The sequence below is a fragment of the Cetorhinus maximus genome, chromosome 19, assembly GCF_964194155.1.
Source record: "Cetorhinus maximus chromosome 19, sCetMax3.hap1.1, whole genome shotgun sequence".
Taxonomy (NCBI): Eukaryota; Metazoa; Chordata; class Chondrichthyes; order Lamniformes; family Cetorhinidae; genus Cetorhinus; species Cetorhinus maximus.
In genome coordinates, this window is record NC_135897.1 from 7776221 (window position 1) to 7793433 (window position 17213).

The following is a 17213-nucleotide window of genomic DNA, read 5'->3' on the forward strand; positions in this document are numbered from 1 at the left end:
CTCAAATGGCACTTATTTGGCTGTAAAGTGCTTTGGAACATCCTGAGGCTGTGAAAGGTGCTATATAAATGCAAGTTCATTCTTTTCTTTTAGATAATGTTCCTTTTTTTAAGCTTGTGTGTACGCACCCAGTAGGTAGTTTGTTCCTTTCTGCCTTTGGTTTTTGTAAGCACAGAGAAGTTGTTCCCTTTGCAACTTACAGGACTACGGGAGTGGTGCATAGGCACAATGGGCCGAATGTGCAGTAAGATTGGAGGGTTTTTGGGACTTGATGCCACAGCTTTGATCAGTCTGCACTTTGAGCATTGTGTTCAATTCCAGTCATCGAGGCCCAAGAGGAGTTTTTCACCTGTGGGAGCATTGCACCAAAAGGGCCACCACATCTGGTCTCTGATACCAGGAGGACTGAGTTATGGAAGGTGAAAACATTTGGAATCTTCAGCTTTGAAAGGAGGCAAATAAGAGGGAACTGTTCAGAAATGTAGAAAATGCCATGTTAAGCGGAGAAAGTTAACCCTGACTTGAGTGCATGGGGCACAATTTCAAAATTTTCAGATGACACAAAACTTGGAAGTATTGTGAACGGTGAGGAGGATAGTTACAGACTTCAAAAGGACATAGACAGGCTGGTGGAATGAGCTGACAGGTGGCAGATGAAATTTAATGCAGAGAAGTGCCAAGTGATTCATTTTGGTACCAAGAATGAGGAGAGGCAACATAAACTAAAGGGTACATTTCTGAAGAGGTTGCAGAAACAGGGTGATCTCGGGTACATGATTAAAGGTGGCAGGATAGCTTGAGAAAGTAGTTTAAAAGGCATTTGGGATCTTGGGCTTTAGAAATGGAAGCATAGAGTACAGAAGCAAAGAAGTTAGAAAGAACCTTTAACTGGAGCCTCAACTGGAGCATTGTGCCAATCCTGGGCATGACATTTAGGGAGAATGCGAAGACTTTAGAGAGGGTACAGCAAAGGTTTACGAGAATAGTTCCAGAGACTTCAGTTACATAGATTGAAGAAACTGGGGTTGCTGTCCTTAGAGAAGAGAAGAGTGAGAGGAGATGTGACAGAATTGTTCAAAACCATAAGGGGTCTGGACAGAGTAGATAGGGAGAACCTTTCCCATTGGCAAAGGAACGAGAACCAAAGGACACCAATTTAGTGTGATTGATAAAAGAACTGATGGCGCCATGAGAAAAAGGTTTTTTGTGCACAGCAAGTGATTAGGGTCTGGAATGCACAGTTTGAGTGTGAGAAAGGGAGATTTTCGTGGCTATCAAAGGGGAATTGGATACGCTCTTGAAAACAAAAATTTGCAGGGCCAAGGGGAGAAGGTCGAGGAGTGGGATTAGTTGACTTGCCCTTGTGGAGAGCCAGCATGAATGTAATGGGCTGAATGGTCTCCTTCTGAGCTGTAATTTTTCTATGATGCTATGCTTTTTATCAATGGAGGAGCTAATTGACCCAAATGGCTGTACTTCTGTGTTCCCGTTGAGCAGTTTTACTACACGTTAGGAATCACCATGAAATATTTGCCCCAGCACAATCTGTAGGGTATAGTCCGCCCCGAGTTCTGGATCTGACTTTGGCATGCTGTTACCCCAGCAGGCTTTAACCTTATGCTGACTGGGATGGGCTCAATGCAGAGCCACCTTTATAAACTTGTGTTTCAAAGCTCCTGGAACACCTATGCATCTATCCTCCTAAACCGTCTCCTACCTCTCGATCCATTCTCTTATCTGTGTTGTGCGTTAGGATGGTTTAAAGAGGTTGTGAAAACGCAAGCTACTGAGAAGCAGGAGCTGACAAAAATTAACAATGCCCTCAAAAAAATCCCTTTTTTTGCCCCCTGCTGCCATAGACATAGCTTATATAAATATGTCAAAATCTCTGGGATATGGTTTTGTCTTACAAAGAAAGACTGGCAGTGAGTTGGGGCAAAACTGTGTATCAGGTTTTCCAATCATTCTCACTGCTCCTAAACCACTTGAGTTTACAGAGGTCACTTGACCTATTGCGTCATCGACAGACCAGATTTGCTTAATCAAAAACAAATGATTTCCTTCTGTAAACAGTATTTCATTCCAAACAATCCAATCTCTGAATTACCTCAGAACATTTTTCATAGTGGTTTAACCCTTACTAGGGTGGATTACAACTGCAAGCTCAACTGAGAGGCTGCTCACGATTACCTTTGCCCCTCTTGTGGATGGGGGAGGAGCTGTTCCACATACCGTTCCCCACCGCATTTGGCAAGTACTTTGGTGGTAACACGATTTCCCCGCCATATGGGTGGATTAACACTATTCAAAGTCTTCACTTTCTGACTGCCTCCAGGATAACATTGCACATAGCCGATTGAAGAGCCAATTTTGTGTGAAATTTGCTGAGCTTTTAAATCGCTACGCACTGAACTGCCTGGAACAGTCAGCGTGCTTAATACGTTAGAAGTGACGTCTTTGTAATCAGTGCTGTTTGCCTGATATAAGAAGCTTCTGGATAAGTGCAGATGCCATAAGCGGTGTGCCCACCAAAATGATACAGGTGATTTGGGCTAGCCATAACTCTACCCGGGCTGTGGGAGGAAGTCACAAGCAGTTGTTCATGGGGTCATGGTCACTTCTTTCTTCCCTTATATGCTCCTCACTGTTGGCCCTGGCTGCACCTTGGACTTGAGACTGGGAGTGGACTCTGATGTGGACATTTCTGATCTTACAATAACTAGTGTCGGATAGAAATGTCTCATCCTGCAATATGTGGCAGAGAGTCTACTACTGAGACACAACAACAGCGTCAGAGGTGGGACTGGCGCTGAGCAGCATTCAGGAAGAGCAGTGACTTTGTGAACTTGTGGGATGCGTAGGGGAAGGTGTTTCTGTGTGATCAGAAAATTTGATGGGATGAAAGGAGGAAGAATAATTCTGTAAAGAGCAAGAGAGTCAAAGAGCAATGCTGCAAAAGAGAGAGAGGTGAAGGTCGCTTCAATCAAGAGGCAGAGTCAACGCAGGCTTTTGTGAAGAGAAAAATTGAATAGTGATTCCATAAAGGAGATAATCCGAGTGATTCTGTGAATAATAGTTGAAGAATACTTCTGTGAAGAAAGCCGAAATTATTCTGTGGAAGTGGAAGTGTTGAATAATTTGACAAAGGAGAGAATGTGGAAGAGAGATTCCATGAAAAGGGGAATGGAAGAGCGATTTTGGAATGGCAGAATTATCAAGGAGTGATTCTGTGAAGGGGAGAGTGGAAGAGTGATTCTGTAATGGAGAAATTGTTGAGGAGTGATTCTGTGACGGAGAGGACGTATGAATGATCCTGAGACGGAGAGTGTATGAGTGATTCCGTGGGGGAGACAGTGTATGTGTGATTCCGTGGGGGAGATAGTGTATGTGTGATTCCGTGGGGGAGACAGTGTATGTGTGATTCTGTGGGGGAGACAGTGTATGTGTGATTCCGTGGGGGAGACAGTGTACGAGTGATTCTGTGGGGGAGACAGTGTATGTGTGATTCTGTGGGGGAGACAGTGTATGTGTGATTCTGTGGGGGAGACAGTGTATGTGTGATTCTGTGGGGGAGACAGTGTATGTGTGATTCTGTGGGGGAGACAGTGTATGTGTGATTCTGTGGGGGAGACAGTGTATGTGTGATTCTGTGGGGGTGACAGTGTACGTGTGATTCTGTGGGGGAGACAGTGTATGTGTGATTCCGTGGGGGAGACAGTGTACGAGTGATTCCGTGGGGGAGACAGTGTACGAGTGATTCCGTGGGGGAGACAGTGTACGAGTGATTCCGTTGGGGAGACAGTGTACGAGTGATTCTGTGGGGGAGACAGTGTACGAGTGATTCCGTGGGGGATACAGTGTACGAGTGATTCCGTGGGGGAGACAGTGTACGAGTGATTCCGTGGGGGAGACAGTGTACGAGTGATTCCGTGGGGGAGACAGTGTACGAGTGATTCCGTGGGGGAGACAGTGTATTTGTGATTCCGTGGCGGAGACAGTGTATGTGTGATTCCGTGGGGGAGACAGTGTACGAGTGATTCCGTGGGGGAGACAGTGTATTTGTGATTCTGTGGGGGAGACAGTGTATGTGTGATTCTGTGGGGGAGACAGTGTATGTGTGATTCCGTGGGGGAGACAGTGTATGTGTGATTCTGTGGGGGAGACAGTGTACGAGTGATTCCGTGGGGGAGACAGTGTACGTGTGATTCCGTGGGGGAGACAGTGTATGTGTGATTCCGTGGGGGAGACAGTGTATTTGTGATTCTGTGGGGGAGACAGTGTATGTGTGATTCCGTGGGGGAGACAGTGTACGAGTGATTCTGTGGGGGAGACAGTGTATGTGTAATTCTGTGGGGGAGACAGTGTACGTGTGATTCTGTGGGGGAGACAGTGTATGTGTGATTCTGTGGGGGAGACAGTGTACGAGTGATTCTGTGGGGGAGACAGTGTATGTGTGATTCTGTGGGGGAGACAGTGTACGTGTGATTCTGTGGGGGAGACAGTGTACGTGTGATTCTGTGGGGGAGACAGTGTACGTGTGATTCTGTGGGGGAGACAGTGTACGTGTGATTCTGTGGGGGAGACAGTGTACGTGTGATTCTGTGGGGGAGACAGTGTATGTGTGATTCTGTGGGGGAGACAGTGTACGAGTGATTATGTGGGGGAGACAGTGTATGTGTGATTCCGTGGGGGAGACAGTGTATGTGTGATTCTGTGGGGGAGACAGTGTATGTGTGATTCTGTGGGGGAGACAGTGTACGAGTGATTCCGTGGGGGAGACAGTGTATGTGTGATTCTGTGGGGGAGACAGTGTACGAGTGATTCCGTGGGGGAGACAGTGTATGTGTGATTCCGTGGGGGAGACAGTGTATGTGTGATTCCGTGGGGGAGACAGTGTATGTGTGATTCTGTGGGGGAGACAGTGTATGTGTGATTCTGTGCGGGAGACAGTGTATGTGTGATTCTGTGGGGGAGACAGTGTATGTGTGATTCTGTGGGGGAGACAGTGTATGTGTGATTCTGTGGGGGAGACAGTGTATGTGTGATTCTGTGGGGGAGACAGTGTATGTGTGATTCTGTTGGGGAGACAGTGTATGTGTGATTCTGTGGGGGAGACAGTGTACAAGTGATTCTGTGGGGGAGACAGTGTATTTGTGATTCCGTGGGGGAGACAGTGTATGTGTGATTCTGTGGGGGAGACAGTGTACGAGTGATTCCGTTGGGGAGACAGTGTATGTGTGATTCCGTGGGGGAGACAGTGTACGAGTGATTCTGTGGGGGAGACAGTGTACGAGTGATTCTGTGGGGGAGACAGTGTATGTGTGATTCTGTGGGGGAGACAGTGTATGAGTGATTCCGTTGGGGAGACAGTGTACGAGTGATTCCGTTGGGGAGACAGTGTACGAGTGATTCCGTGGGGGAGACAGTGTATGTGTGATTCCGTGGGGGAGACAGTGTACGAGTGATTCCGTTGGGGAGACAGTGTACGAGTGATTCCGTGGGGGAGACAGTGTACGAGTGATTCCGTTGGGGAGACAGTGTACGAGTGATTCCGTGGGGGAGACAGTGTATGTGTGATTCCGTGGGGGAGACAGTGTATGTGTGATTCTGTGGGGGAGACAGTGTACGAGTGATTCCGTTGGGGAGACAGTGTACGAGTGATTCCGTGGGGGAGACAGTGTATGTGTGATTCTGTGGGGGAGACAGTGTATGTGTGATTCTGTGGGGGAGACAGTGTATGTGTGATTCTGTGGGGGAGACAGTGTACGAGTGATTCCGTTGGGGAGACAGTGTACGAGTGATTCCGTGGGGGAGACAGTGTATGTGTGATTCCGTGGGGGAGACAGTGTATGTGTGATTCTGTGGGGGAGACAGTGTACGAGTGATTCCGTTGGGGAGACAGTGTACGAGTGATTCCGTGGGGGAGACAGTGTACGAGTGATTCCGTTGGGGAGACAGTGTATGTGTGATTCCGTGGGGGAGACAGTGTACGAGTGATTCCGTTGGGGAGACAGTGTATGTGTGATTCCGTGGGGGAGACAGTGTACGAGTGATTCCGTGGGGGAGACAGTGTATGCGTGATTCTGTGGGGGAGACAGTGTATGTGTGATTCCGTGGCGGAGCGAGTGTATGTGTGATTCTGTGGGGGAGACAGTGTATGTGTGATTCCGTGGGGGAGACAGTGTACGAGTGATTCCGTTGGGGAGACAGTGTACGAGTGATTCCGTTGGGGAGACAGTGTACGAGTGATTCCGTGGGGGAGACAGTGTATGTGTGATTCCGTGGGGGAGACAGTGTACGAGTGATTCCGTGGGGGAGACAGTGTATGTGTGATTCCGTGGGGGAGACAGTGTACGTGTGATTCTGTGGGGGAGACAGTGTACGAGTGATTCCGTTGGGGAGACAGTGTACGAGTGATTCCGTGGGGGAGACAGTGTATGTGTGATTCCGTGGGGGAGACAGTGTATGTGTGATTCTGTGGGGGAGGCAGTGTACGAGTGATTCCGTTGGGGAGACAGTGTATGTGTGATTCCGTGGGGGAGACAGTGTACGAGTGATTCTGTGGGGGAGACAGTGTATGTGTGATTCCGTGGGGGAGACAGTGTATTTGTGATTCTGTGGGGGAGACAGTGTATGTGTGATTCCGTGGGGGAGACAGTGTACGAGTGATTCTGTGAGGGAGACAGTGTACGAGTGATTCTGTGGCGGAGACAGTGTACGAGTGATTCTGTGGGGGAGACAGTGTACGTGTGATTCTGTGGGGGAGACAGTGTATGTGTGATTCTGTGGGGGAGACAGTGTACGAGTGATTCTGTGGGGGAGACAGTGTACGTGTGATTCTGTGGGGGAGACAGTGTACGTGTGATTCTGTGGGGGAGACAGTGTACGTGTGATTCTGTGGGGGAGACAGTGTACGTGTGATTCTGTGGGGGAGACAGTGTACGTGTGATTCTGTGGGGGAGACAGTGTACGTGTGATTCTGTGGGGGAGACAGTGTACGTGTGATTCTGTGGGGGAGACAGTGTACGTGTGATTCTGTGGGGGAGACAGTGTACGTGTGATTCTGTGGGGGAGACAGTGTACGAGTGATTCTGTGGGGGAGACAGTGTATGTGTGATTCTGTGGGGGAGACAGTGTACGAGTGATTCCGTTGGGGAGACAGTGTATGTGTGATTCTGTGGGGGAGACAGTGTACGTGTGATTCTGTGGGGGAGACAGTGTACGAGTGATTCCGTGGGGGAGACAGTGTATGTGTGATTCTGTGGGGGAGACAGTGTACGAGTGATTCCGTTGGGGAGACAGTGTACGAGTGATTCCGTGGGGGAGACAGTGTATGTGTGATTCTGTGGGGGAGACAGTGTACGTGTGATTCTGTGGGGGAGACAGTGTACGAGTGATTCCGTTGGGGAGACAGTGTACGAGTGATTCCGTGGGGGAGACAGTGTACGAGTGATTCCGTTGGGGAGACAGTGTATGTGTGATTCCGTGGGGGAGACAGTGTACGAGTGATTCCGTGGGGGAGACAGTGTACGAGTGATTCCGTTGGGGAGGCAGTGTATGTGTGATTCCGTGGGGGAGACAGTGTACGTGTGATTCCGTTGGGGAGGCAGTGTATGTGTGATTCCGTGGCGGAGACAGTGTATGTGTGATTCCGTGGGGGAGACAGTGTACGAGTGATTCCGTTGGGGAGACAGTGTACGTGTGATTCTGTGGGGGAGACAGTGTATGTGTGATTCCGTGGGGGAGACAGTGTACGAGTGATTCCGTTGGGGAGACAGTGTACGTGTGATTCTGTGGGGGAGACAGTGTATGTGTGATTCCGTGGGGGAGACAGTGTATGTGTGATTCCGTGGGGGAGACAGTGTACGAGTGATTCCGTTGGGGAGACAGTGTATGTGTGATTCCGTGGGGGAGACAGTGTACGTGTGATTCTGTGGGGGAGACAGTGTATGTGTGATTCCGTGGGGGAGACAGTGTACGAGTGATTCCGTGGGGGAGACAGTGTATGTGTGATTCTGTGGGGGAGACAGTGTATGTGTGATTCCGTGGCGGAGAGAGTGTATGTGTGATTCTGTGGGGGAGACAGTGTATGTGTGATTCCGTGGGGGAGACAGTGTACGAGTGATTCCGTTGGGGAGACAGTGTACGAGTGATTCCGTTGGGGAGACAGTGTACGAGTGATTCCGTGGGGGAGACAGTGTATGTGTGATTCCGTGGGGGAGACAGTGTATGTGTGATTCTGTGGGTGAGACAGTGTATGTGTGATTCCGTGGCGGAGCGAGTGTATGTGTGATTCCGTTGGGGAGACAGTGTATGTGTGATTCTGTGGGGGAGACAGTGTATGTGTGATTCCGTGGGGGAGACAGTGTATGTGTGATTCTGTGGGGGAGACAGTGTATGTGTGATTCCGTGGGGGAGACAGTGTACGTGTGATTCCGTGGGGGAGACAGTGTATGTGTGATTCCGTGGGGGAGACAGTGTATGTGTGATTCCGTGGGGGAGACAGTGTATGTGTGATTCTGTGGGGGAGACAGTGTACGTGTGATTCTGTGGGGGAGACAGTGTATGTGTGATTCTGTGGGGGAGACAGTGTACGAGTGATTCTGTGGGGGAGACAGTGTATGTGTGATTCTGTGGGGGAGACAGTGTATGTGTGATTCCGTGGCGGAGAGAGTGCATGAGTGATTCTGGAAAGGAGTGTGTGTAAAAGAGTGATTTGTTGATGGAGAGGGTATCAGGGAGTGATTCTATCAACACTGGTGATAATGCCAGCACAATGGAACTGATTTTAACTATTTACCTGTAGGTACAATATCAGTATGTCCCAAAGCATTTTGCACCTGATGGTTTATTTTTGAAATGAAGCATCATGTTGGCGTCGTATTCTTCAGAATCTGCCTGAAGGTTGGTCCTTGGCGATCATTTGCCTGCGCTGTGATTACTTTCACTTAAGGTAAGTGTAAGGAGACAGGCCTTGCATCTACCTCAACCAGAATGAGGATTAACCCCATACTGTTGGCATTAATCTGAATCCCAGGTTAGCCGTCTAGCCAACTGAGCTAACCAGCCCCCATGTCAGTGCATACAGCAGCTAATTTGTGTACATCAATATCCCACAAACAACAAATGGGATGAATGTCCAAGTAATCCCATGAAAGACAGCACCTCTGGCAATGTAGCACTCCCTCAGTACAGCACTCAAGTGTCAGCCTAGATTATATCCTCTCATCCAGAATGGAGCTTAAACCCATCAGTTTCTGAGTGAAGTGAATGTTGAACAATCTGTGAGAATTGAAAATGCAAGGCAAGTCCAGGAGGAACTGGGATAGAATTGACAGGAGTAAAAACCGAAAATGCTGGAAATACACAAAAGATCACGCGGCATCTAAGAGGGAGTAACGGAGCTAATGTTTCAGGTCGATGACCCTTCATCATTCACCAGAGTTTCACCAGTTTTATTGAAAGGTTATCGACCTGAAACTCCCTTTCTACAGCGTCTGCCTGAACTGATGAGTGTTTCCGCCATTTTCCGTTTTTATTTCAAACTTCCAGCATACACAGTATTTTGCATGTGTTACAGAACTGACAGGTCCTTTTCTACATAGGCTTAAGAGGATTGATACAAAAATTAGTCATGCATTTGATAGTGAGGAAAAATACTGTAGACTGTGCTAAGATATCAATGCACTGGTTAGGTGGATAGAAAAGTGACAAATGGATATCAATCCAGTGAAGTGTGAGGTAATGCATTTGGAGAGGACAAACAAGGCAAAGGAATATTCAGTAACTGGTAGTAGGAGACTAAGATTTGTAGAGGAACCGAGTGAGCTTGGAGTGCATGTCCACAGATTCCTGGGGATAGCAGGACAGGTAGTTAAGTTGGTTAAGAAGGTATATGGGATACTTGCCTTTATTAGCTGAGACATCGAGTATAAGAGCAGGGAGCTTAAGTTAGAATTGTAAAAAAGCACTATTTAGACCACAGCTAGAGTACTGTGGACAGCTCTGGTCACCACATTACAGAAAGGATGTGATCACACTAGAAAAGGTACAGAAGAAATTTATAAGAATGTTGCCAGGAGTGGAGAGTTTTAGCCTCGAGGAAAGATTGGATAGGCTGTGGTTGTTTCCTTTGGAACAGAAGAGGCTGGGGGAAGATTTAATTGAGGCGTTTAAAATTTTGATGGGCCTCATTGGACTGGATAGGAAGGAGCTATTTCCATTAGCAGAGAGATCAATAACCGGGGGATATAGATTTAAAATGATTGGTGGAAGGGTTAGAGGGGAGTTGAGAGAAGAAATCTTTTTCACCCAAAGGGCGGTGAGGGTCTAGAACTCACTGCCGGAAAAGGTGGTCGAGGCAGAAACCCTCATCGCGTTTAAAAAGAGACACTTGGAGATGCAGTTAAAGTGCTGTAACCTACAGAACTATGGACCAAGAGCTGGAACGTGGGATTAGGCTGACTAGCCCTTTTTCGCCCCAACAGATATAGTGGCCTGTGGGTCGTCCTCCTTTGCTGTAAATTTTATGTTTCTAGGAGGCTGTTGGGTCTAACAGGTCAGTTCCATCATTTTGCAGGCCTGGACATCTCTTTATATTTTATTCCAATTCTCCGCCCTACCTCTATATCCTTTAATACCTTTGCTTCCGAGGTACATATCTACCCCTCTTTTAGCTCCTCAGTTTCCTTTGCATTGATGGCCTACAGAGCAGTAGATTCCACACTCTCTGAACCTTGCGCAAAAACTTTCTGGAATCGACCTTTAACTGGATTAATTTTAATTCAGAGAGATGCCTTGGATTTCCCTGCTGGAGGCCACAAGTTATCCTCCACCTAGTTGTCAATCTCCATCCTTATTTTGAATACCTCAGGCCAGACCATGCCTGAATCTCTTAGTGGTTATGCATGGGCCGGCTGTGTATTTCTAACCTTTTCAGTTTCTGAATGAGAGAGAGGCAACATTTAAAGCACAGAGTTATTCCGTGATGAAGGCTTCCAAACAGATCAATTGTGGCCCTGAGGATGAACGAGTTAGTGAATAGGCCTGTTTCAGGGATTATGGAAGCTAACCAAAAAGGATCGGTTACTTCAGAAGAGCAGCAGAGGCTCATTACCACCTTATTAATGGTTTGGTCTTTTTGAGACATTTTATTGTAAATACTTTCTGCATTTTTATCAACACATGACAAGTTGATTTGAGAACCACACACATCTGGAATAGATTCTTGGCTGAGGCTGGCACATGAAGACTCAATGTGGGAAACGCAACAAGGAACTGGAGGAATTAGAAGGATGTTATTGATGAGCCATGTATAGTTTGTCCTGGAGACCATTACACAGGATGAGGTCTGATTAAATAGCTAAAGATTCCCATTGTTCGCCAGGCAAAATCTTTTAAATAGGTCGGAATATTTTAGACGTAAATTATTTTTTCGTTTAATTTGAGTTAAAGCGCACTTGAGTGCGCTGCCCCAGCCACCACACCCCTCCCCCCACACCCCTCCCCCCACCACAGCCCCAGGATTTGCTCGATGCTTGGAGTCAAAGAATCATACAGCAAAGAAGGAGACCAATGGGCCCATCTTCTCTGTACTGGCTCTTTGAAAGAGGCTTCCAATTAGAAAGACAAAGAAAAACTTGCGTTGACTTAACGATTTTCACGGTGACCAGATGTCTCAAAGCACTTTACAGACAAGGAAGTACTTTTTGAAGTGGTCACTGTTGTAATGTAGCAAACTCCCACAAACAGCAATGTGATAATGACCAGATAATCTATTTTTGTCATGTTGATTGAGGGATAAATATTGGCCAGGGCACCATGGATAACTCCCCTGCTATTTTTTGAAATAGAGCTATGGGATCTTTTATGCCCATCTATAAGGGCAGATGGGGCTTCAGTTTAACATCTCATCTCCCTCAGTACTGCACTGAAGTGTCAGTTCTGATTTTTGTGCTCCAGTCCTAGAGTGGGACTTAAACCAGGAACCTTAACTAGACCTTAACTACTCTTTCCCCGTAGTCACATTGTAGTATAAAGGTCTGGCACATAAATGGTTAAGATGCACTGAGTACAGTACCACCTACACAGTGATGTAAGAGAACACATAACCTGCACCTAGGGGTCAGTAGGGTGATTGACAGAGTTGTGTGTACAAGCAAGCATGGGGACAGCTCCTGGGCTTATCCCTTTACTGTAGATATGTACATAGTTCTTGTAGTTAATAAATGCATACAGTTAACCTACTATGGAGACCTAATTAAGACCTAACTAACAATAACCAACACCCTACAACATGGTGGCAGTGAATGGGAAACCCACAACCTCGCAAAAGTGCAGAGAAAATTAAAATCCTGCAAGACTAAAGGAAAATTTGAAGAAGCATTCTGACCTGAAGAAAAGCTCGAGAAGCAGATGCACAGAGGAAAATCGCCAGGGAAATGGTCCAAAGAAAGGCTTGGAAGTTAAAGGCAGGAATTTAAAATTCCACATTGCAGCAGAAAACTCCTTAGGATCTCTTGGAATCCCAGCTTCAATTCCCAGAGTGCAGAGTCAGCAGGGGTGAGCTAAAACTTCCAAATTCCAGGATACAGCAAATCCTGAGAAACTTCTAAATAGTTCAGTGGTCAGAAATTGCCATTTAAAAACTCTGTTGGAAAAGACAGATTCCTGACTCGACGCATGAACACTGCATCTGAGCTCTCACTCTGAAAAGAAAAATAAAACTTAATGAATTAATTTGGAAGATTGCAACTAAAGAATCAGCATTAAAGACCAGCAAAGGCCAGAATTCAATGCTTTTACAACCTTAAGGCAAAGCATTGAAACGGAGAAATTTGCAGCCAGTCGATCCAAGCAGCCATTGCTTAAAATTTCTCAAGGCTGAGAGCGAGCACCATTGCAGCGGGAACCCTCCAAAACTAGCAAGCGCGGATAAACCCTTTGTATTCAAACAAATGGTACCACCATCTTGAATTTCAGCAACTTCTTAAAGCTGAACCCCAAATTTTTAACCATGGATCAAAAATCCAACTTACCAGATCTGTTTGGACTTATCCAAGGGCTAAATCTAACAGGAAATTGGGCCCAGAATTTTATGTCCCGCGGGTGGGCATGCGCCCGACCCGAACAGTGTGAAATCATGCAAGATGACATCGGGCACACTTGCGCCATATTTTGCTTGGTGGGCGCGTGCAAAAGTCGGAAGAGCACCCACTGACAATTAAGCGGTCAATTAAACCCACTAACGGCCCAATTGTCAGCGATTTTTCATGGCCCGTCCAGCCTTGTGGTTGGCGGATGGGCCAATCGGCCAGGTGGGATTTACATTTTTGATGAAACTTCATCGAAGGGCGGGATGAAATCTCCGTTAGCATGTGAAATAAAAAGAAATATCTGGGGGACTGTATTTTTTGTGAGGCAGACTTTCAGATGCTTGATTGTGCTGCATGGACATTTTTTTGCAGCTTTTTAAAGTTTTCTTTTATTACTTGGAGGTCTGCAGCTCCCTGAGGCATCTGTCTGCCTTCAGGGAGCACAGTGGAAATGCTCACCAGTACCCGTGGTGACATCGACGCCCGCCTTCTTCCTGCCCCCACTGGCAGTGTTGAGCCTTTCTCTGGGCGTGTTTTATGCTGGCTGGCCATTAGTTGGGCTGCCAGCGTAAGATCGCGTTTGGGGGTCAGTCGCGGTTGGAAACGCATTTCTTGTCTCTTTCCGGGCCCGCCGATTGTGCATGCCTGATGAGGGAAGAATTCTGGCCTGGGTGTCCTGGAGAAGAGAATTTTTAAACTACCAGAGTATATCAGGTCTAAGTAGAAAGCCAGGATAAGTCCCGATTAGTACCTTTTTATACTGGTTTGGCGAACTTGCTGATGAAGTAATCCTAAAGAAGTGCATTGATGAATCCTCAACCAGCTTTGATGAAATATTAAAAGCTTTTGATGAATATTTTCATCTTCAAGTTGTGCAGCACACAGAGCTTAAAAAGAAGCACAGAAAACCCTGAATATAGCATCAAAAAAGAAAAAAAAGTGAATAAACCACACGAGGATGTCAGAGAGGCAGGGAACTTTCTAGAAGTGTCAAAAATATATCTTTTTGGAAATCCCAACACATTACTTGAACTGGAACAGTAGGTGACAATGCAGAATGAGCACCTGGCTGTGAATGAAGGAAAGCTATCTGATGAAACCCAAAATAAACAAACATTGCAAAAGGAAAATGAAATGAGGCTAGAAAATGTTCTTATCAGAACTGAATTCTAGATTTGAAACTCAAGATTTAAGCTGAGTATATGCCTTTGGAAATGCATGAGACACTAAAGCCTTCAATGAACCAAATTGTTCAAGACCTGAACAAACAAATTTTTAAGGTGTCACAGAGATACAAGAATGAGACCACAGAGCTGAAGAAAATAGTTGGACATTTGGAAGAAAACTTGGAAAAACATTACATTTCCATGGAGATGCATGAAGAGATGAAAATCAAGAACCTAGAATGGCATGAGAAAGTAGAAGTTCTCACAAAAATGTGTGAGGAATCTCAAAACCAATTAGCAGAAACACAATTACAGGATGCGAGCTTGAACAATAGCGCAGAGCAATTATACTCTGCCAAGGAAAAATCTGAACAATGTAGAGAATTAATTTCACACACGAAAGATGCGTTTGATAAGGAAAAACGAGAACTGATGAGAATACTGGAATGTCGCTCACAGGAAGTAGAACACTCGAAAAAGGACTTGAAACACTTAAATGATGACAAATCAACAAAAATGGATCTTCAATTAAAACTTGATGAACTTCAAGCGTCAGAAGTTTCTAGAAAGCGTCGTGAAAAATGTTGGGAACAGGAGAAGGAATTGCTGTTGAATCAGTACAGTTGTGTGGAAGCAGAATTAACAACCAAAACCGATTAATTTCTTGAACTTCGGTCCAATCTGAATAACGTGAAGGATGAGAGGTGCAGTATGGAAGAGCAAATCCAGATTTTAAAAGCAGAGAAGGTGAATTCTACAGAACAGATTGAAGATCTAACGAGTGAATTGAAAGAGTCTAAGGAGCAGTCAGTGACCATGGAAGAAAGATCCTGAAAAGATCTGAATGCCAGGTGAAGTTGTTAAACATAAATAAGTGATTTGCAGATAACTGAGACAAAAACATTTCAACTTACTAGAGTTGCTGCTGAGCTGAATGAAAAGATTCATAATCTGGAAAACAACTGGAAAAGAGAAAAGTAAACAAAACATTCAACTAAAATTGTGAAACCTGTGGGGATGAAGGTTCCATTGTTGAAATGTGAACTTCCAAATGCGTCACAGGGAGCCACACCACAAAAGAAGAAAAAACGTTATAGGGACAAACACAGCGTTCATCCACCCTGGAAAAAACAGGATCAATCAACAACCACCTATAACCAGTACTGCAGAATCGACAAAGAATGGAATAAGAGGATGAAAAGATACCCAGATGCCAGAACAGTCTCCAAATCGACAGAGTTTGCCTGCAATAAGAGCCTACTACTCTTCCAACAGTAGTACAACCGAGATATGGAAGGGTTATAAGCCTTCCAGACCACCTGAACCTGTGAACTCAGAGACTTGAAGATGGGTAGTAATAACTATGTAAATACACAGGGTAAACTAGAATAGCTTGAAATAGACTGGATAAAGACTTGGGGGGAGGTGTAGTATAATGGTCTGCCACATATAGGGTTAACATGGGACTGAGTACAGTACCACCCACATAGTGATGTAAGAGAACACATGACCCCGCACCTAGGGGTCAATCAAGTGTTGGACAGAGCTATATATATATATATATATATACACGTAGTCCTTGTAGTTAATAAATACATACAGCTAACCCTACTTAAGACCATGAAGACTTCACTAAAGCCTACTGAATGATACCCAACACCCTACAACACATATCTGCATAAATCCAGTTCCTGTTTGAGGATTACTATTGAACCTGCTTCCACCACACTTTCAGTATGATCTGAAGATAATAACAACACACTGTGTGAAAGAACAATTCTCCACATCTCCCCTCTGGTTTATTTGCCAATTACCTGAAATCTGGGTCCTCTGGTTGAGCTGACTAAACTGTCATATGTTCTCCCATTCACTTTTATCAAAACTTTTGAACTTCTCTATTAAATGTCTGCTTAACCTTCTCTACTCTGTGCAAAACAACCCCAGCTTCTCAAGTCTCTCAATAAAAATGAAGTTCCTCATCATTCTGGTAAATCTGCTCTGCACTCACTCCAAAGCCTTGACATCCTTCCTAAAGTCTGGTGTCCAAATCAGTTGCAGTTGAGGTCTAACCAGTACTTTATAAAGGTTTAATGTGCCGTCCTTGCTTTTGTACTCTATGAGTGGCATTTAATGAAGGCGGCGAGGTTCTCTTCCATTGGTTAGATAGCCGCGGGAGCCTCTATTAGGGAGGGTCACGGAATTAAATTCCCACTGGCACTTAACTAGGCAGCGGTGGACCTTACCCAGGATAAAGGACCCTGGGGGTCAGAAGTCCTGCTCGCTGAGAGCTGCCGGCAAATCAGAGGCTGGCAGCCCGGTGAATGCAGTGCCACCACGGTGGCAGTGCCTGCTGCCAGTACGACACCCACCTGAAGCCTGAACCTTGTCACTGGATCCCAGGCTACAGGTGAGTGATGGCAGGAGGGGGCGCTCAGGGTTGGGGGACACGAGGGAACGGGGTCAGCACCAAAGGCAGGGGCGTATCTCTCAGTGGGCACCCCCCCCTTCCCAAAGCTGGGCTCTTCGATCAGGCACTGAGTGCCCTTGAACAAGGGACTGCCCCGTGAGCTGGCAATGTGTTTTCTTCTGCTGCGTCCCTCATGGCGAGAGCCCCCTGCCTGCTGCAAGGTTAATACCAGCAGCAGTCGGAGGAGGCCTGGGCATTAAGTGGGCCCACTTGAGGGCCTCAAGTGGCAGTGAGAGGGGAAGGTGTCCATGGATCCCCACCTGCCACACTCCCACCTGATTATATGCCTACTGGCACCAAAATCTCCATGGGGGAGGGCATTAAATTCTGCCCTATGTCTCTATTTATAGAGCCAAGGATCCCAAATGAATTTTTAACGACCTCACCAATGTTATCTCTCTGCTGTACTGCTTTGGTAATTTGGTTAATTTATATTACCTGTCCTTATTCTTACAATTTAAGGCAGAGGTCTTTGGAAGTATCAGT

General features: G+C 46.2%; 1 protein-coding gene across 1 annotated transcript in view; it reads left to right on the forward strand.

The window, feature by feature from the left end:
* Nucleotides 1-17213, forward strand: part of LOC144694292 (glypican-5-like) — a 593756-nt gene that overhangs the window by 281565 nt on the left and 294978 nt on the right. Inside the window, exon 9 of the mRNA XM_078564625.1 lies at nucleotides 322-419. Coding sequence (XP_078420751.1) covers nucleotides 322-419 — 98 coding nt within the window. The remainder of the gene's footprint in view (nucleotides 1-321; nucleotides 420-17213) is intronic.